Genomic DNA, 18,761 nt, shown 5'->3' with positions numbered 1-18,761 from the left:
CTCTCAGTCTGGGGCACACTATAGCAGCTGAAAGGTGGCAAAGCCTCTTGGTTCTTTGTAATCTCAGATTCAAGTGCTGTCTAACCAGATCTGGGTGAACAATACTTCATCAGGGCCCAGATCTGGCCCAGATCATTTGATCTGGTCCCTGCTCTTGGCTGTTTCTCTGTGTTTCAGATGTATTTTGCACAAGGAAGGGATATATGGTGGAAGAGCTCCCAGCAGCTTGTGTGCCGAAAGGCTGCTCAGCACCCTGGAAATAAAATCAGATCCCAGAGGCTGAGCAACTTATTCAGGGGAGAGTTTGGCAATATTCAGAAACAATGCAGAGGGATTAACAAGCCTGAGCTTCCTGCCTTTTTTCTTCAAAAGGGCAAGAGTTCATATCTGCAAGTCCTCCCTGGAATGTCTGCCTGCTCCAAGTAAACACACATGGGGTGACCCTGACCGCACAAAGAACTAGAAATCACAGCACACCCTCAGATCCTTTATTTGTGTCCTTGGCAATCATATGGTTACTAAGCTGGTGTGACAGACAAGTTGATGCTTTTGCACCACGTGGGCTAACACTGCAGGACTAAGCAGAACTGGGAAAAGCTCGAGTGAAGCCAAAGGTAGCTGTGAAAAAAGCCGACGGGCAGATCTCTGCGCCATGGCAGTGTGGGAATGGAGCCAGCTGGATCACCAGAGAAGAAAGAAACATGACACAGTTTCTGCCACAGTCCCTTCCAGACTTACAGAGTCTACACTACTGGTAAATTCGTTGTGTAGCCATTTCTGGCAGTACAAGGCCACTCTAAGCTGTTCTGGCTGCTCTACTATTAGCATTCATGGCAAGGATGGCAAGAGACAGTATAACTCACCTCAGCTGATGAGTATCCCGAGGAGGAGTATCTGGACATGTCAAAGTCATCATCACTGCAGGGAAGGACAAGATACAGCAATGAAGGAAACAATCAGAGACACCTGTATTCCCTGGTTAGCCCTGTCTTGAGCCATGAAGCTGTCCTTGAGGCACAGAGAAGTTACATCAAGGGACCCTGGAGAGCATCTTTCATCACAGTGCTCTTTACTCATGCCTTCTCCTACTTGTTTACACACACAGACCAGTAACAGCACATGCCAAAGGGCAAGGAAGAATGAGAGCGGCCTGCAAGAGCGGTTTCAGCAGGAGTTAGCTTCAATGCTGCAGTCTGGCATGAAAACTCGCTTGCATCATAATGTATATCATCTTATTAACACTTTGCATACCTGTCCGTATCCAGGGCTACCAGTGGCTTTTCATCTGGACTCTGGTCTAATGACGAATAGCCCTTATTGGGAACGACGAGCCTGAAATAATTAAAAGCTGTCCGTTAACCACGCAGTAAAGCTCAGTACCACACATAGTCTAGGGCAAAGCTACATGATAGTTAGGCTTTGCCCATTTCACTTCCTTGCAAGCCCTCCCTTATCAGTTAAGATGTTTAAATGTGTGCAATTCAGAGGAAGTGAGCTGTGTCTCTAGGTAGCTTAGAGCAGTTTCACCTGGATGAACGCTGGACATGCCTTGGGAACATGTTCCTCCCTAGAAGAAAAAAACATTGGGACACTCTCTGTTTCATTCTGGTGAACCTCTTCGGCTAGCACTGCTTGTCATATCAAGATTGTTTATTTTCATGTTGCTTTTCTTTCCTAGCAGAGTGCATGACAGTAGCAATAAGTAAACAGGAGAAGGAGGCTAGGGGAAGCAGAGGCTCAGTGATCCTACTATTCTACTACTGGAAATCAGGGATCTGGTCTTTCTGTCTGTGTGCCTACCCAGTGCCCCCCCCCCGCCCCGGCCCCTGCCCAACACAACACTTCTGAGGTCTCAGTCCTAAATTTAGTAATATGAGAAATATGAGCTGGTGAGTGCAACATAAGAGCCCAGTCAGACTAGCACTTTTCAAATCCCATTATTTTATAATGACTTTCACTTCATCAGAAGTGTTACAAAGGCTGTCGATGACTTAGCACCTTTAATTGCCTGAGAGAGTTTGTGAAATGGAATACTGGCTTCAGAGCTTCTCGGATAAGGAAAATGCATTAATACAATGGTATCTAGTTCTCAACAGAGTTCTTTCATCCACAAAACTGCACAAAGACTTTGGTTCATATTTAAAATAAGATGAACCAAATCAAGCAAAAGGAATAAGATTCTGTGTTCAGCAGGTGGGAACTGTAACAGTGATGAAAATATTCAGTGGGTTAACTCAAGTTTTCTCCCAAATGAAGAACTGGTCTTTAATAACATACAATGATGCACAATTATGCTTCACTAAGAGTTTGGGAAGTACAAACTAAAGATGATAATCCATCTCATCCATGCTCCAACTTCTCTCTAACTACCTGAAATGTTTTTTTGCTCGGAAAATTTCAGGCAGCCATTACAATTTTAGCAATACAAAGGCCTGCCAGGCAGTAAAGATGGGCAGGCTCAGGGAGAGTAAGATAAAACAAATGTTATTACAAAACAGATATAAGTTCATGACTACTTGTATTTTCTTACTGTGTTCATTGAAACACAAGATTAAAGAAACTAATTTTAAAACTGATGCAGAATTTCCAAACTGCTGCACCAGGCGACTAGAGAAAATGGGATCCTCTTGCAAAGTCCAATACTCCTTCTCATAGCACTGGGACAGTCCTTCTGCCCCTGAAGCATTTAGGAAGAAGTCAAGAAGCAAAGATGTCTGGAACTGAAGCTGTGACTTGGCAGCAGCAGCTTGCCCATACAGGTATCAGAAGTACTGACTTCCATTCTTTATTTCCAGTTTTCAAATCACTGCTCTCTATATACTCACTGACAGTTCTCAGCATATCATGAGTGAGCAAATCACTATCAGGGAATCTGGGAGAAGAATGCTCTGTGGTGCTATTTACTTAATTAAAAAAAAAAATCACTACATCTTTTTCTTGAGAAATGTCTTTTTTCTTAATAACACAGAACTTCAATTTTTCTGCCCCTGATCTAAGTCTTCCCCTCACATCCCGATTGTCCTTATTTTCACTTCCCACTGCCCTTGGAACAAAGCCAGGTAGCAGTTGTAGCTGCTTTCATCCACTGCTGTCCCAGTATGAGCTTGTTGTCTTGGTGTTTTTGTTCACTTAACATGAAACATGTTACAACACAAACCCAGGTTTAGGTTATTCTCAGAGTGGACTGTGCCCAAGTGGTACAGATGGTGTTGTGGGCTCTGCCTGTGCTGGTAGCCATTGTGCCAGCATCACTCCAACCTTGTTCATATTTTATTTGCTCTTAGGGAGACTGAGCGTATTATGGATCCAGATCCTTTCACCTTTAAGGCTGTCTGTGTGCCTGCCCCAGAAGAAGACCGAATGGTGAAGTCAACCTGGTACTAGAGGATGGATGTCAGAAATTCATATAGATAATACAGAAGAACAGAAGCCTTGGGGAAGAAGGAGGTGGAGTAGAGACTAGGAGAGGCAATGTGGTTTTCCTGAATGAAGGAAAACATTTGATGGGAACAGCAGAACTGTTAAAAAGGGGGAAATGGTTTTAGCTTATTTTCCTCTTGCAGAGATCAGAAGAAACCAACAGTTCCGACTTAAACCATAACCTGGATGTTTTGCAATGTATCCCATTGGAGTATCTCCCATTATACCGCAACCATTACACTGTGAAAAGAAGCCACTTGAATAAGCTTGTGGCATTTCTGCCTTCCTGGGGTTGCCCTGTCTGTGGCAAGACAGACTGAACCATTCCGCGGTATTACTAGGGCTGTGCTTGTGGGGCAGCTTGGTTCCCGGAAAGCCAAGGGAGCTGAGGGATGAAGGGACTTGGGATGGTGAGACCCTGTGCCAGACACCTCCCAGTCATATGGGAACAACAGAACTTGGCTACATCTGCTACTGAAGCAATGGCTGCAAACCTCTGTGTTGCAGATCCCAAGGGATGCTTCTAAAAGCTGTGTGAAAAGAAACTAAGAAAAGCAAGACTACTGCCAGGAGGCTATGCTTGGCTGTGGAGGGGTCCACATGTCCTCTGAACGGTTGCTCATAAGTCCACAAATGCAATAAAACTGAGCTGGCTGTTCAAAAGCTTTTGTCAATAGATGTCACTGCTCTGCTCTTCCCTACTCAGATCACTCTTCTTTCCATCGGCAGCTCGGAAACAACTACCTCTCCAAGCAGAAGTCACTGATTTTACAGGTAGGCACCTGTACTTATCCTATCTTCTCTCCCTTACCATCTTCCGCCACTAATTTCAGTGTTTCTAAATCTCTCAAGCAGCAAATCTGCTACCATTCCTCTCGGGAAGCTAGCATGCAGCCTATTGCCAAAAGAAACCAAGTCTTTCCAGCTTGTATTTAGAAGACAAGGAGGAACAGTGGGCGTGGAAAACCCAGCTGAGAGCATTTGCTGAATTTCTTGCTGCCATGAAAGGTCTGGCTCCTTTATATGGTCTCAACAACGAAACACAGAGCAGGGTGCAATGCAACGTATTCCACCAACATTGCAGAGGCTTACAAATAAAACTTTACAAATTCCTGGCATGATTTATGACTACTATTTTGGGTTTGGGGAATTACTGTGAACAAGGAACCTCATCTGTTGGATGTGTTGCATACAGAGAGGCTCTGACCTGCAGTTCCTGTTCTGCTTAATATATGGTAATCCATGCAACTTTCCCATTCATCAGTAATCACCCAGCATTCACTCAGATTCTTCTGTCATTTTAAATGAGGTCCTCCACTAAAAACTAACACCTTTCTAGCAGTATGCAAAGCGTGCAATCCCGTGGGCTCAGGGCGGGTTCCTGCCTCCTGAATGCAGGTAAGTAATACATTGGTGTACTGAAGCTTGCACAGAAAAAATAGAAATACTATAAAAGAAAGTATTCAGCTAGGAACATCTTTGTTTACAGTGGCTTGTAGCACTGTCTGATACTGTCATGCGGAGATGTGCCAAAGCAGCTCCAGCAAAGTATGACCATGCTGTTCAAAGTGTGGAGGAGGTGTATAGCAAAGCACACAGAGATGGATTATGTACAAGCCTTCGTTAAGTCAGCCAGTATGGGGAAGGGGTCATCATCAAAAAGGAGCAGGGGAACTACTGCGATAAAAGCAGCCAAGGCAGAACTAAGCTCTACTCCAGTTTGTGCTACATGAAGAAGCATCGTACCTCTCCCGCTGACAGGATTATGGATTACATGAGGCTACCCAGAACACGCGAGGCAGCTGTATCAAACCCCTGATCTCAACCAGGCTCTGCCTCCTGCAGGCTGCACTGTCACTGGTCCTGGGCTCAGCTGTTCCTGCATCTGCCCGGGGTGTGGGACGCAACACAGCACAGAGCATTTGGGCCTGCCAGCTTTGGGAAGGGTCATCACTGCTCTCACAGAGTGTTTGGCAGTAGGAAAATGGTAATGAACATCGTCCTTGCCCATCCTAATGCCGTTAGGGATTGCAGTTTAGAGCACAGCTGAGTGCTTTTCCAGTCCTTTACCTTGTTCGTGCCATCACATTGTTCTTCTTGGGCTGCTGATTAACTGGGCTTCCCATGTTGCCGTTCTTCAGGGAGCCCTTCCGAGCCAGCTCCCTCTGCTTCTCTGTATATGGGACACAAAGGGGAAAAGCAAAATTAGGGGAACAGCCTGGCTGGCCACCATACAGCTGCAGAAAGCCAGATCTGATAGCGGCAAAAGGCATAGCAGAATTAATAACAAAGGACATGAGCTCTCCATCTCCCAAGCAGGGACATTGCAAAGGCTGGACAAGCTGTGTCCCATTGCATCCAAGGTCTCCAGGGCCTAAAACTAATGTACCATGACTCAGAGCAGCTGTTAACACCACAGTAAGATGGTCATGGAGCTTCTGGATGAGACCCAGCTGAGGCAGAGAAAGGGCAGAGACCCTGTCTCTCTCTGCACCCAGCTGCTGCATGGACCCTAGGACTGTGCTTTGTGCTGGGCAAGGGAATTTATCCTTCTGTCTGTTCTCTTCCTATTGAGGCTGCTACTGAGGGGCCCAATGGGGACAGAAAATGTCTCCATCATTTAGTGTTAGTTCAGCCTAGCTTGACAACAGGCCTGAGTTTCTGCTGTTTCCCTAGACAGCAACTCACCAGACTAACACACCCTACAGCAGGAAGTGTTGCTGCCTTCTCTGCTTCTCTTCCTGGCAATCTGTGATGCCCCCTGTGTGTCTTTTTCTTTTATCTCACATTGATTCTTGGGAGCTTGCTTCCTTTATTTAAAAAAAAAAGAGAAACATTTTGCAGCTGTATTTTTAAACAGCATATTGTTTGCTTACATTTTCAGAGTGTGTTCTACCCGCTCCATCAAGCTTTCTTTATGTATTCAAGCGCAAGAGGAGATTTAAGTTAGCTTCTTTAGGAGAGACTGTTTATCTTAGTAACTTCTCAGCACAGAATCACAACTAGAATTTGGGTCCTAAAGCTAAGCCCTCTGCAAGTATGCAATGCCTGCACTGTATTAATATGGTCCTGCCTCCAGCAGGGATAGGAGCCCATGGATGATGAGTTTTGATATAAACCGATATTCAGTTTTCTGATTTAAAGTACTTCCTTGTTTCTTGTAGGAAATCAGTTGGGTTGAGTTAGCAATTAGCCACAAAAGTTGAGCTAACTGCCCCAATCTCATTGTGCAATGCCAGGCAAGGCTTGTAGCAAAAACTGAGCATGGGATGAGTAAGGCAGGAAGGGAACCAAGTGAAAATGTTCTCCAGAGTGTGAGAAAATGTTGGGAACTACTATCGTGGCACGTCTGAATAATAGGGGTTTATCAGACTGCTTGCTGGGGAACCTGAATAATGAATTAATTTTGCTTCTGCTTCCCCTGTGGTGTGTGAAATGTGGTGATACATTTTTTCTCTTGCAGATTTTATTCCCCTCAGAGAGAAAAGCATCTTTTTTCCCACTTGACGTGGAAAAGCAGCACGCCTACCAGGCAAGTGCAAGTGCAAGGTGGGCCAACTCCGTCCCTTCCACACAAGTAAGAGCAGGGGGACACATGTCCAAGGCTGCCTTTTCTGAGGAACAAATAAGCAGCAGAGATGCCTAGAGATTGTGATGATGAGTGTGGCTGAGAAACCTGCAGAGAAGAGTACATGGTCCCACAAACCATGCCCAGCCCTGCTCCTGCTGACAGCAGAGGTGAATAAATGTTCATTGAACTTGGCAGGAAAAGGATTGGATTAATAACTCTCTCTGGCATGAGCAACAAAGAGGCTGATACAGGATCGAAGTCAAAACCTTAAATCAGAGTAATTTCTCAGGACTGGAACTTGCAAATGTCTTGGTTATCTCTGTCTCCAGAATAAAAGGCAGGTGTTTTGCAGACCATGTGAATTTTGCTATTCAGACACAGGGATAAAGCGGGGTTTTATGGAGGCAAATGTTTACAATCCTAAACATAACCCAACTTCCACCCATCTACACCAGAAACTCCAGCACTGACCACAAATACACAGCGCTGAGACAAGCTGCCAACACTTTAAGAGGCTGTATAATTCACAAAAGGCACCTGACTCAGAAACGAGGTTACAGGTTTCATTTTCTGTCAAGGCAGTTAAGGCCTGCCTGAGCCTTTTAAATGGGCCAGTGCTCTCTGCTTTCTATTGATTGCCCAGTACAAGAACTAATGCTCTTCTCCAATTCAGATTACTTATTCGGCTGATGAATCTGAACTTCCGCTGTTTTTTCTCCAGCAGGTCTCTCCATGACTATTTCTATGCTATTACTGAGTCCTACTGCAACGTGTGGGTCTGAACGATGAGATTTTATATTTAATCCCTTCTTTCACTTATTTAGTGAACAATCCCAATGCAATGTAAGTGTGGTGGGAATATCCATGCCTGTGTCCCCAGACAAATTCTTAAGCATGAATCAACAGTTCATCTCCCTCTGAGATGCTTTGAATCCTGAATCCCTGGTGACCCAAATGTGATGGCTTCCAAGGGGAATGGGAGGCCTACTCAGCCCTCATGTGTTAGGACAAACTCCTGGAAGGTTGTGGAGATGTGCACGAGTCACATCAGGCTTTGAGGCAAGCAAAACTAGTATTTGAGCCTTACAAGTATTATGAACTATTGCTACTTCCACCATCACCCAAGGGAGTTTTTTGGTGCCAATCTCTTGCAGTAATTCTGGGCTGTAAATTCCACCCTCACACACCATCAGGTCCATCAGAATGAGGGAAGGAGGTTTCCAGTGCCCATTTTCTGCATGGTGCTTCCTCCTGGTATAGCAGGTGGAGTTTGTGAACCCCATTTCTAGGTAGTGAGCTCTTTCCCTGGCTTCCAGCTCACCTGGTTTTTGTCCCCAGATGTTTGTTTAAAGACCAGGTTCCCAAACTCTAAGCACTTGAGTTCTTCTTAGAAATGTGACTGATTTAGGCAGTTCTGAAGATGTTACTTTCAGAATCCAACATTTTAACAAAACCCTCTAATTTCACAAATTAAATTAGTTCTCATAGAGTCTGTGATCAGACACATAAGCAGTATGGTAAAGACAAGTTAGAGAAGGAACCACAACCTAGCCTTGATAAGCAAATGGCATTTTTCTTTAAAGTCTGCCCTATACTGGCTGATGTCCCACATGAGCATGAATCCTAAGATCACAACCCTCCACTGAGCCAACTGTGCTAACTTTTGTGTGAAACCTGGCAACTATGCACCTGGGCAATTCTCAGGGAATGAAAAGCTAAGATGCTCTTTCCTTCTGAGCCATCCCAGACTCTCTGAAATGGTAGCCAAGTATTCCCCGTTGGACTCAGATGAGACCAGTGCTCCTACATCTCCCCCAGCCTCAAGGCTGCTGCTTAGCTTGAGTCACTGAGGGCATGGTCCCACCAGAGGGGACAGGCATAGCTTGTCCTCAGCACTTGGCAGTTTCTGGTGCTGGCTACGAAAAGGGTTTCCATGTTCATGACTGCCTATGCTGCCTGCAGCACTCCAGCATGCGCAATGAATTTCCAGGAACGCAACATAGCCTCATGGAAAATTGATGCTGACCCTACAAAACTGCCTAATTCTGGGCAACTCTTGGGCACCAGAAGAATGAGGAAGGGTTAACAGGCACTCCTGCCGAATACAGAGAAAATGGGACACACAAGAACAAATGAAAAACCAGAAGGCTCTGATTTCCAGCCACTGTTTTTTTCGTGTCTGGTGAGTTTGCTGTTGGATGATCAATGAAAAGCTAATACAGCAGAGATATAAGGTGAAGGACAGAGACTTGGAGATGAGGAAGCCAGAATGAAACAAGGCTGCTCTCCAGCTGCTTCAGAGAAATCACCAATTACTGGCAGTAAAAGAGCTCCAACGATGCTCCTTACATGGTATTTGAAAGTATTTGAAAGTTGTTCAGCTTTCATTTCACATGGCTGTTCTACTTTTTACCACTGTACCTATGAAATACACCTGTGGTTTGTCATCCCCCTTCCCATCACTCAGTTATGGGTGATTGAGCACACTGTGAGTGCAGGTATGATGGCTTGCAGGACAACAGGCAATCACTACCAATATCAGCAGGGCTGGTACAGTTGGGGGAGAGACAGCTTTAGTCAAATCCATGTTCTGTTGGCTTTTCACTGAATTTTCAGACACTTCCTTGAAGAAGCAGGACAGAGCAGAGGAGGTTGGGAGGGCATGAAAGAGCCTGCACATGCCTTTGACATTAAGAAGTATGGTCAATAAGGAGCCTGAAGATCCTCTCTGATCATTAGCAGGACTGCCCTGTTGGGTAATGCATGAGGTTTGCATGGCAAGGTTTTGATAGAGGGAGACTACAGGGGTGGCTTCAGTGAGAAGCTGCCAGAAGCTTCCCCTATGTCCAACAGCCAATGCCAGCTGGCTCCAAGATGGACCCACCGCTGGCCAAGGCTGAACCCATCAGCAACAGTGGTAGCACCTCTGTGATAACGTGTTTAAGAAGGGGAAAGAAAACTGCAAAGGCAACTGCAGCTAGAGAGTGGGGTCAGAATATGTGACAGAAACCACTCTGCAGACACCAAGGTCAGTGCAGAAGGAGCGGGAGGAGGTGCTCCAGGCACCGGAGCAGAGATTCCCCTGCAGCCCGTGGTGCAGCCCATGGTGAGGCAGCGGTGCCCTGCACCCATGGAGGTCCATGGTGGAGCAGATCTCCACCTGCAGCCCATGGCGGACCACACAACAGAGCAGGGGGATGTGCCCAAAGGAGGCTGTAACCCTGTGGGAAGCCCACGCTGGAGTAGGCTCCTGGCAGGACCTGTGGACTCATGGAGAGAGGAGCCCACACTGGATCAGGTTTGCTGGCAGGACTTGTGACCCCGTGGGGGACCCACGCTGGAGCAGTCTCTTCCTATAGAATTGCACCCTGTGGGAGGGACCCACGCTGGAGCAGTTCATGAAGAGCTGCAGCCTGTGGGAAGGACTCACACTGGAGAAGTTCGTGGAGAACTGTCTCCTGTGGGAGGGACCCCATGCTGGAATGTGTGGAGGAAGAGTGTGAGGAGTCCTTCCCCTGAGGGGGAAAGAGCAGCAGAGGCAATGGGTGATGAACTGACCACAACATCCATTCTCCATCCTCCTGTGCTGCTGGGAGAAAAATCAGGAACAGAGCTGAGCCCGGGGAGAAGGGAGGGGTGGGGGGGAAGGTGGTTTTAAGATTTAGTTTGATTTCTCATTACCCTACTCTGATTTGATCGGTAATAAATTAAACTAATTTCCCCAGTTGAGTCTGTTTTGACAGTAATTGGTGAATGATCTCTTCCTGTCCATATCTCGATCCATGAGCCTTTTGTTATGTTTTCTCTCCCCTGTCCAGCTGAGGAGGGGGAGTGATAGAGAGGCTTTGGGCACCTGGCATCCGGCCAGTGTCAACCCATCACAGGTAATCTACCTGGTTCCATGCTTAAGTAGAGCAAAGCAGCATGAGCTTCTGTTTCAGCTTGGAGGACACAGACAGCCATGCTGTCAGTCTCATGCACTGGGGAATTTGGCTGCACCAGTTCCACTTACGCTACTCCTGGACATTGTGGCAGAAGAGGAACACATGGAGTGTCACCTGTGTGTGTTCATGTGTGTCTGTGTGTGTGTGTGTATGTGAGAAGGGGGTCCAGGATCCTTTTGACACCATGCTCTGAACAGCATGCAGGATAGCCTTTCACCTGGACCTGCCAACCACATCACATCTCGCCCCTCCTTTCTTGTCCACCTTGTCACTTCATCTTTAAGACAATTCGTCCCATTATGACATTAAAATAATTTAAAGGAAGAAGATTAATCTGCTCAGTGAGCAAGCTGCTACCTTTGTGCTAGTCTCACACTTGCCTGTTCTGCTCGCTGACCCCATCTGAGCCATTCAGCATCTGCTCTAAGTGCTTCTTTAAGGTAAGCTCTATGGGTGACAATAACCAAAGGCAGCTGCGGAGCTTTCAGTAAGGCAGGAGTAACACCTAAGTATAAAGGAGCAAAGGAAATGCATGCTGCAGACACAATCAGGACCATACTTGCCTCAGCCTTCCATCCTGTCTGGCAATGGTATCATATTATAGCTGCGCACAAAGGTCCTCAATAGGATGGTGCCCCAGCACGCTAAGCCCTTAGCAAACTGTCCCTGCCCTGGTGTGCTTTCACCTGCCTGATTTAGGATGTGTCAGAGGACAGGAAAATAACTGCATGCTGACAAATGAAGCACGCTCCCACAGGGAACCTCTGTTAGAGAAAGTCGTGTCTAAGTCGAGAGGAGATGAATTCTCCCCTTACCACTGGGAACAACTACAGCCCTAATGAATTATTTCAAGCACTTCTGTATTAGTGCAATTTTAAATGGTTACCTGTTCAGCTGGCTGGATATGTCTAGCTGCTTTATGATGGGGGAAAATAGGAATGGAGTACATGAAGCAGAATGGACTTAACATGAGTGTGTCGATGTTAAAAATCAGATTTGAATAAATCTTTACAATTACTCCTCTGGTTTCAGTGTTTAAATGAAATCATAACCAGCATCCTGATTGGCACAAATGCCGTTCAGTGGCAGACGAGGCTGATTTGCTTCCTTTGCACTGTGGGTTGGAAGCACGCAGATGCTGACCGCTCCTGTCTCTTTACTAAGAGCTGCTGGCTGAACCTCGCTAACTCAATTGCTTGTGAACCTCCACGATCAAGAGGAGATGGAGCTTCCTGCAATGGGGACAGTATAGTGTGAGTCCATGGGATTTGCTGCAGTGGGAAGACAACTGGGAATTAATCTGGTGTGACAGAGTTGTATTTTTCCATCTTCAAGGTCTATGAGATGAGATTTTGGGATGTATTTGCCTCTCTGTCCCCCACGGTCAGATGAAGTGTTTCAGAGACTGAGGACTGCAGTGATTCCCTGATGGATCCCTGATTCTACCTTCTCAAGAAAGCCAAGAATTTAAATTACACAGTAAATAAAATTAATCTGTCTGTTCAGATACCACTGAATGATGAACAGAGTCGTGAGCAAACAGAAGCAGAAAGAACGAAGTGCTGACTACAACTTCCACTTCAAGCCCAAGTCCTGATTTCAGCTCACTTGAACCATTTCACTCAGGGACATTAGCATGCATCTAGTTAGCACTGAAACCTTCACTACCTTTCACCTCTGACAGAGAGTATTTGTCAGCGAGGACTGTGTCACTTCTTGGAGAGATTTCAAGGTATGTACATCAATAGGGGCTTTGCTGGCAGGCTGTATAGAAAGGGAGGTATAAGAAAGCTGTCTGCCAGAGCCATGCTGATCCTGGTGAGGGCTGTGCTCCCTGGGGAGATTTGGAGGGTGTAAGTGCGACCATGCGGGTGGCATTAGGGCAGCTGATGGCTGTGCTTCCCTGCATTGCAAAGAAAGGCAAAAGAAAAGCGAATTTTTCTAAGCAAGGGTAGCAGAAACAAAAAGGATCCGTCTGCAGCCAGCCCCCTGCTCTGAACACTCGGAATATGTTTCAAGCTGATATGCACTGGGCATCAGCACTGATTATTCAGAACAGGCCATGTGAATCACCCAGCTTCAGAAAAGAATGTTCAGCTAAGCAAGGGTCAGATAGCTAAGTCATCCAACTACCAACTTGGGCAAAACAGTATTTTTAGCTGAAGTAAGTCATTTTTGCTGACCCAGACAAACTTGGGGAATCTAGTGAACTACATCTAATTGTGAGAATTGGCTAGCAAGAGCAGTATAAATCTGTCTTCCAAGGTCCCTCTTGGACCATGTTTTAAGCATCCAAGTAGCTGCATTTCCTTATGTTTTGTTGATCTGGCTGCTGCTCTGTCCCTTTGGCATGGCTGAGAGCTGGCACAAACACCAATGGGCTTTGAGTGGTTTTAAGCTCCCTTCAGCTCCCAAGAAGGCCTGACCAGACAAAGAACAGGTAAAAGGGAGTGAAAAGACAATGACTGAATCTCTTATTCAAGGATGAAGCTCTTCATTTCTCATACAGGAGTTACTACAACAAGTTACATAGAAGTTTCTGACGGCCTGGTTGACGTTAGTTTTTGCATTTCCTTTCAGAAAACATACACCAGACAATAGCACCATGTTATTCCTTAGCATAGAGGACAGGTAAATGAGTGCTCCAGTCCTGACCAAAGCCATCATCTACTTATGCCACAAGCACCTCCAAAAGTGGCTTTATGTTCCAGCAGAGTGTCACCATCCCCTAGCCACACTATCCCAGCCCCAAAGCTCATTTATCTGACACTCATGTGATTATAGGAAGGAACAACTTCTGTTTATATCCTTGACTGGGTGTTGACACGTAGGAGAGCAGAGCATCCAGTGCAGTTAGCCATCTAGGGAAGAAAACCTTATGGCTGTCTAGTCTAGGGAAAAAAATTATTATTTTGAACACAGAGCATTTTACCTCTTCATGGCACAACATAATCACAAATTATCTTTGTAAAATAGTAAGTGGTATTTTTCTGCTGGGAGAAACTACTAAACTGGTTTACCTTAAAGCCACACAGACCATCTGTAGCAGCAGGGGAGCAAAAAACCAGGATTCTTGGCTCCCAGTCCTCTGCCTGAGCTCTCTCTGCAGCCATTTTATTTAGACAGGTTGCAACTATGTAGCAGCAGGCAGCAATTCATCTCTCTTCATCTCTGAACATCTTTTTGTACTGATTTCAAAGGCACCTATTGTCACAGGTCCCAGCTCACAAGGGCATTTTGTTGTGATTCAGCGTGTGCTTTTTCACTTAATTTTTAAGGATTGTGATTTTTATTCCTGCAAAATACTGCACATAAGGATCTCATTTATCACTGTGAAAACTGGAATACATGAACAGCATCAGTTTTATTTAAATGAATTTTTATTTGTTTTTCATATTTACCTTCAGAAAGGGATTTATTTGGTATTTTCATGTACTTTTCAAGGAGTATTTTTCCTGACAGCCAGAAGGACAAGGGTTGATACTGGGAAAGTGTTTGCACCCTGACAAGCCCAGCTAAAAATTTTCAGTTTATAAACTGAACTCCACAAAATATAATTCATAAAACTGAACTACTCTCTCCCTCAATGTATTTTAAAGGGACAGAGAGAATTAAGTTATTTCAACTGGAAAGAACTTCTGCAAATGTCCCCTCATCATTTCTATTCAGCTGAGCACAGGTTTAAGGCAAAGCCGTTTGTTTGACCCTGCTGTATGGTGTAGTGGACCAAAAAAAAAAAAAAAAGTATTCTATTAAGTACAATTTAACTCTCTTAATTTAAATAGCTCTCTTCATTTAAAGCATCACTTATGCTCAGGGCATAACCTACCAGTTAAACAGAGTTAATATTAGTGCCCATATTACATTTGTCATGGGTCCTGATGTTCTGTGAAGAAGCGTTAAGGTTACTGATGCATGTAGTAAGTGTGATGGATATTTAGGGAAGTAACAGTACAGACTTGCTTAGCTGAATATTCACAGCCTTCAGTTACACAGGAGATCATAATATAGTGCATATTTGTATAAAAACCACTTGAACAGAGTCTCACATAAGTAGGCTTGAACTGCATACACACTTAGTAGAATGTCCATGCTTGCATGAGACTAAAATACACACGAAATGATTGGTCTATGTCACACAGTATGTGTTTTATAGCCTATATAAACTACAGATTTAATTTATTTTTAATATGTCGTAATTGTGAAAGCTTTCACTGGCTGGCAGATGCCACTGCTTGGAATGACTTGTTGAGTTCCCATCTAGTAGCCAAAACAAATAAGGACAGCAGTGGTAATGCCACAGGCAGCATGTGAGCTTGGGGACTCAGAAGCTCACTGAATTCAGCATCCTGCTTGGAAAGGACCCTTGGACTTTTCTTGTTCCCAGGACTGGATTGCAGCTGACAGTCCCAGCTGTGTTTCTGGCTTTGATTTAGAAGCAAAATGTCATATATTTGATACATTCTGTTTTACCATCCCTGCACCGGGTTTCTACAACCCTAGGCATTTCAAACAAAATTCCATATTTTCTAACTCACAAAATGAAAGCAGATGGGGAAAGGCAACCAGGCTGGTTAACACGCTGAATGGATGGATACTCTTCACCCCACCATGCTTTGAGAAACCCCTCAACCTCCCTGGAAAAGGGAAAGAAGGAGTGTTACTAACTTAGCATGTTGCCCTCCAAATACTCTGCTCCCCAGAAGAGGACTTCCATGCATTGTTTCACTAGATGAATAGCCTGTTTACTCTACGGTACAACAGGATATGTACTGCCCAGGGTGCCTCTTCCTGCTATTCAATTTACCAGCCCCAGTCCTGGGTACTTGGATTAGCAGCGGCTCAGACAGAGAGCCATCCCGCACAGCAAACCTGCTCCCTTAACAGGATTAGAGACTTGATCTCTGCCTTAGCGAGATTGCCATTGTCTGGAAATTTGACAAACAGTTTTAGAGCTCAATTAGTTATTTAGTAAGTTTATGATTAATCAATCTGCTGCTAAGCTTTCATTAATTAGGTTGGCAGGAATTCTGTTTCAGAGGGAGAGTGGCCCCTAATTCAATACATTTCCTCTTGGAGCAGGGTTGGGGATCTCTGTGTGAGTCCTTGTGCACAGCATGCCCTGACACTCACAATCACGGAAAGGTTTGGGTTGGAAGGGACCTTAAAGATCATCTAGTTCCAATCCCTCTGCCACGGGCCAAGACACCTTCCACTAGACCAGGTTGCTCAAAGCCCCGTCCAACCTGGCTTTGGACACTGCCAGGGAGGGGGCAGCCACAGCTTCTCTGGGCAACCTGTGCCAGTGTCTCACCACCCTCACAGTAAAGAATTTATTCTTCAGATCTAATTTAGATCTATCCTCTTTCACTTTAAAACCATTACCCCTTCTCCTATCCCTACACTCCCTGATAAAGAGTCCCTCCCCAGCTTTCCTGTAGCCCCCTTTAAGTACTGGAAGTCCACTATAAGGTCTCCCCAGATTCTTCTCCAGGCTGAACAACCCCAACTCTCTCAGCCTGTCCTCACAGGGGAGGTGCTCCAGCCCCCTGATCATCTTCATGGCCTCCTCTGGACCCACTCAAGAGTTCCATGTTCTTCTTACACTGAGAGCCCCAGAGCTGGACACAGCACTGCAGGTGGGGTCTCATGACAGCAGAGTAGAAGGGAAGAATCCCCTCCCTCAACCAGCTGGCCACGCTTCTCTTGGAGCAGCCCAGGATGTGGTTGGCTTTCTGGGCTGTGAGTGCACATTGCTGGTTCACAGTCCCTTTTCCATCCACCAATACCCCCAAGTCCTTCTCCGCAGGGCTGCTCTCAACCCACTCATCACCCAGCCTGTATTTGTACTTGGGGTTGCCCCGACCCATGTGCAGGACCTTGTACTTGGCCTTGTTGAACCTCATGAGGTTCACACAGACCCACCTCTCCAGCCTGTCCAGGTCCCTCTGGATGGCACATCCCTTCCCTCCAGTGTGTTGACCGCACCACACAGCTTGGTGTCATTGGCAAACTTGCTGAGGGTGCACTCAATCCCACTGTCCCATGTCCCCAGCAAAGATGTTAAACAGCACCAGCCCCAACACCAACCCCTGAGGAACACCACTCGTCACTGCTCTCCACTTGGGCATCGACCTGTTGACCGCAGCTCTTTGAGTGCGACCATCCAGCCAATTCCTTATCCACCGAGTGGTCCATACGTCAGATCCATGTCTCTCCAATTCAGAGACAAGGATGTCATGTGGGACGGTGTCAGATGCTTTGCACAAGTGCAGGGAGATGACATCAGTTGCTCTTCCCTTACCCACCAGTGCTGTAACCCTGCCGTAAAAGGCCACCAAATTTGTCAGGCAGATTTGCCCTTAGTGAAGCCACACTGGCTGTCACCAATCACCTCCCTTCTCTCTCCTGCTGCAAAAGCTGTTTGGGTGGCACCTGGGCCTGCTGCCAGATCACTGGGGCATGGTGCCCCTTGGGGACAGCTTGGCATTGCAGCCCAGTTGTTATAATTGGTGTATCTCAAAGACTCCTGCTCCTCTCTTCTGAAGTCTTGCCAGATGGTGAGGAGAGAGGCAGGCAGGGTTTATCTAGGGCAGACACAGACCTTACAAGTACAGTTTCAAAGAGCCTAGTCTGTCATTTTGATATCCACGCTGCTCTCATCTAGATTTGGGTGGGTGGCCCACCCCAGGGAGGAGCAGGAACTCCTTTCCTCTTTCTCTTTGGAAAGAGTTTAGAGAAAGCTCACAGCTTCATCTCTGTCTTTGTCCTTTGCTGCATGCTCTGAAGGATGGGGCTCACTGGGTGCTGCAATCTGTTCCTTGCAGGCTGTCTTGGCAGAGGGGGCAGGATGCTGCCACCTTCCTCCTCCAGCTCAGACCCTGCCTTGGTAGAGAAATCAGAAAGGGACTCAGGAATTAGTCCCAAACTATCATAAATGATTAAACCTTTTCCCATCCTCAAGGGATCTCCTGCCTCCTTTCTCAGGTAGGGCTGCTATCTGTCAGTGTTAGCCAGTAGAGGATGGCAGAGGGGATGGTAGGATACTCTTGTCACCTATTTTATGTTCCTAATGTCCTCCTCCTTCCAGTTGTAGGCCTAAGGGTTTGGCAGCTGCCTTTTCCTTCACCTCTCGAAGGGACTGGAGGCAAAACACAGCCATGCCTCAAATGGCAGAGGGAAACAGGACTGGCCAGAGAAAACTTACGTCTCTGCTGAAACCCCTGAGAGAGGGGCTTGAAACACAAGATGAAAGACAAGATGAAAGACGAGGTTGCTGGTTGCAGCTGCTTTGAGTGCAGCAGGAGGGTAAGCAGGGCTGGGGGAAGAGAGATGTCATCCCAAACTGCAGAGCCCTGCAGCTGGAAATCAGATGTGTGCACTGCTGAGCTGCAGCCTCTGTCAAAGGAACAGCGGTTCCGGTGGCAGGGAGAGCTCAAAGGGACTCAGGGAAAACCTGACTCACACTGAAAACAGCAGTAATGTACAGATAAAGATGATGACAGTTCTTAACACAGAACTCCAATGTCAATGGAACGGAATAAAATTAGTAATTTAATGCTGATGTATTTCACATCTTTGTTACCCTCTGTCAGGACAGTGTGTGAGGCAATGATGCTCAGAATTGGTTTGCTAACACAAGCTGCCAGGAGCTGGCGTGACCATTCAAAGCTGTGGTTGTGGCACTGCCATCCCGGCGCCGTTCACTGATGGATCACAGGCAGCCCCAAAGGGGAGAGGATGGGTGCTAAAGCACTGCTGGCCTGAGCAAGGTTTAACACTGCTTCTGGGGGGACTGTAAAAGTGAGTCTAGGGGAAGGGGAGGC

The 18,761-nt window shown here is 46.2% G+C and overlaps 1 protein-coding gene across 4 annotated transcripts in view; it reads right to left on the bottom strand.

The window, feature by feature from the left end:
• Positions 1–18,761, bottom strand: part of FAM219A (family with sequence similarity 219 member A) — a 106,229-nt gene that overhangs the window by 9,435 nt on the left and 78,033 nt on the right. For all 4 annotated transcript variants that reach the window (XM_074857255.1, XM_074857254.1, XM_074857253.1 and 1 more), the window contains 3 exons: positions 5,491–5,593; positions 1,252–1,332; positions 864–918 (listed from right to left, as the gene is read on the bottom strand). In XM_074857255.1, coding sequence (XP_074713356.1) covers positions 864–918; positions 1,252–1,332; positions 5,491–5,593 — 239 coding nt within the window. The remainder of the gene's footprint in view (positions 1–863; positions 919–1,251; positions 1,333–5,490; positions 5,594–18,761) is intronic.

Source organism: Strix uralensis, chromosome Z (genome assembly GCF_047716275.1).
Source record: "Strix uralensis isolate ZFMK-TIS-50842 chromosome Z, bStrUra1, whole genome shotgun sequence".
In the NCBI taxonomy this organism is placed as follows: Eukaryota; Metazoa; Chordata; class Aves; order Strigiformes; family Strigidae; genus Strix; species Strix uralensis.
The sequence above is the reverse complement of the archived record's forward strand: the minus strand, read 5'-3'. Positions and strand labels throughout refer to the sequence as shown.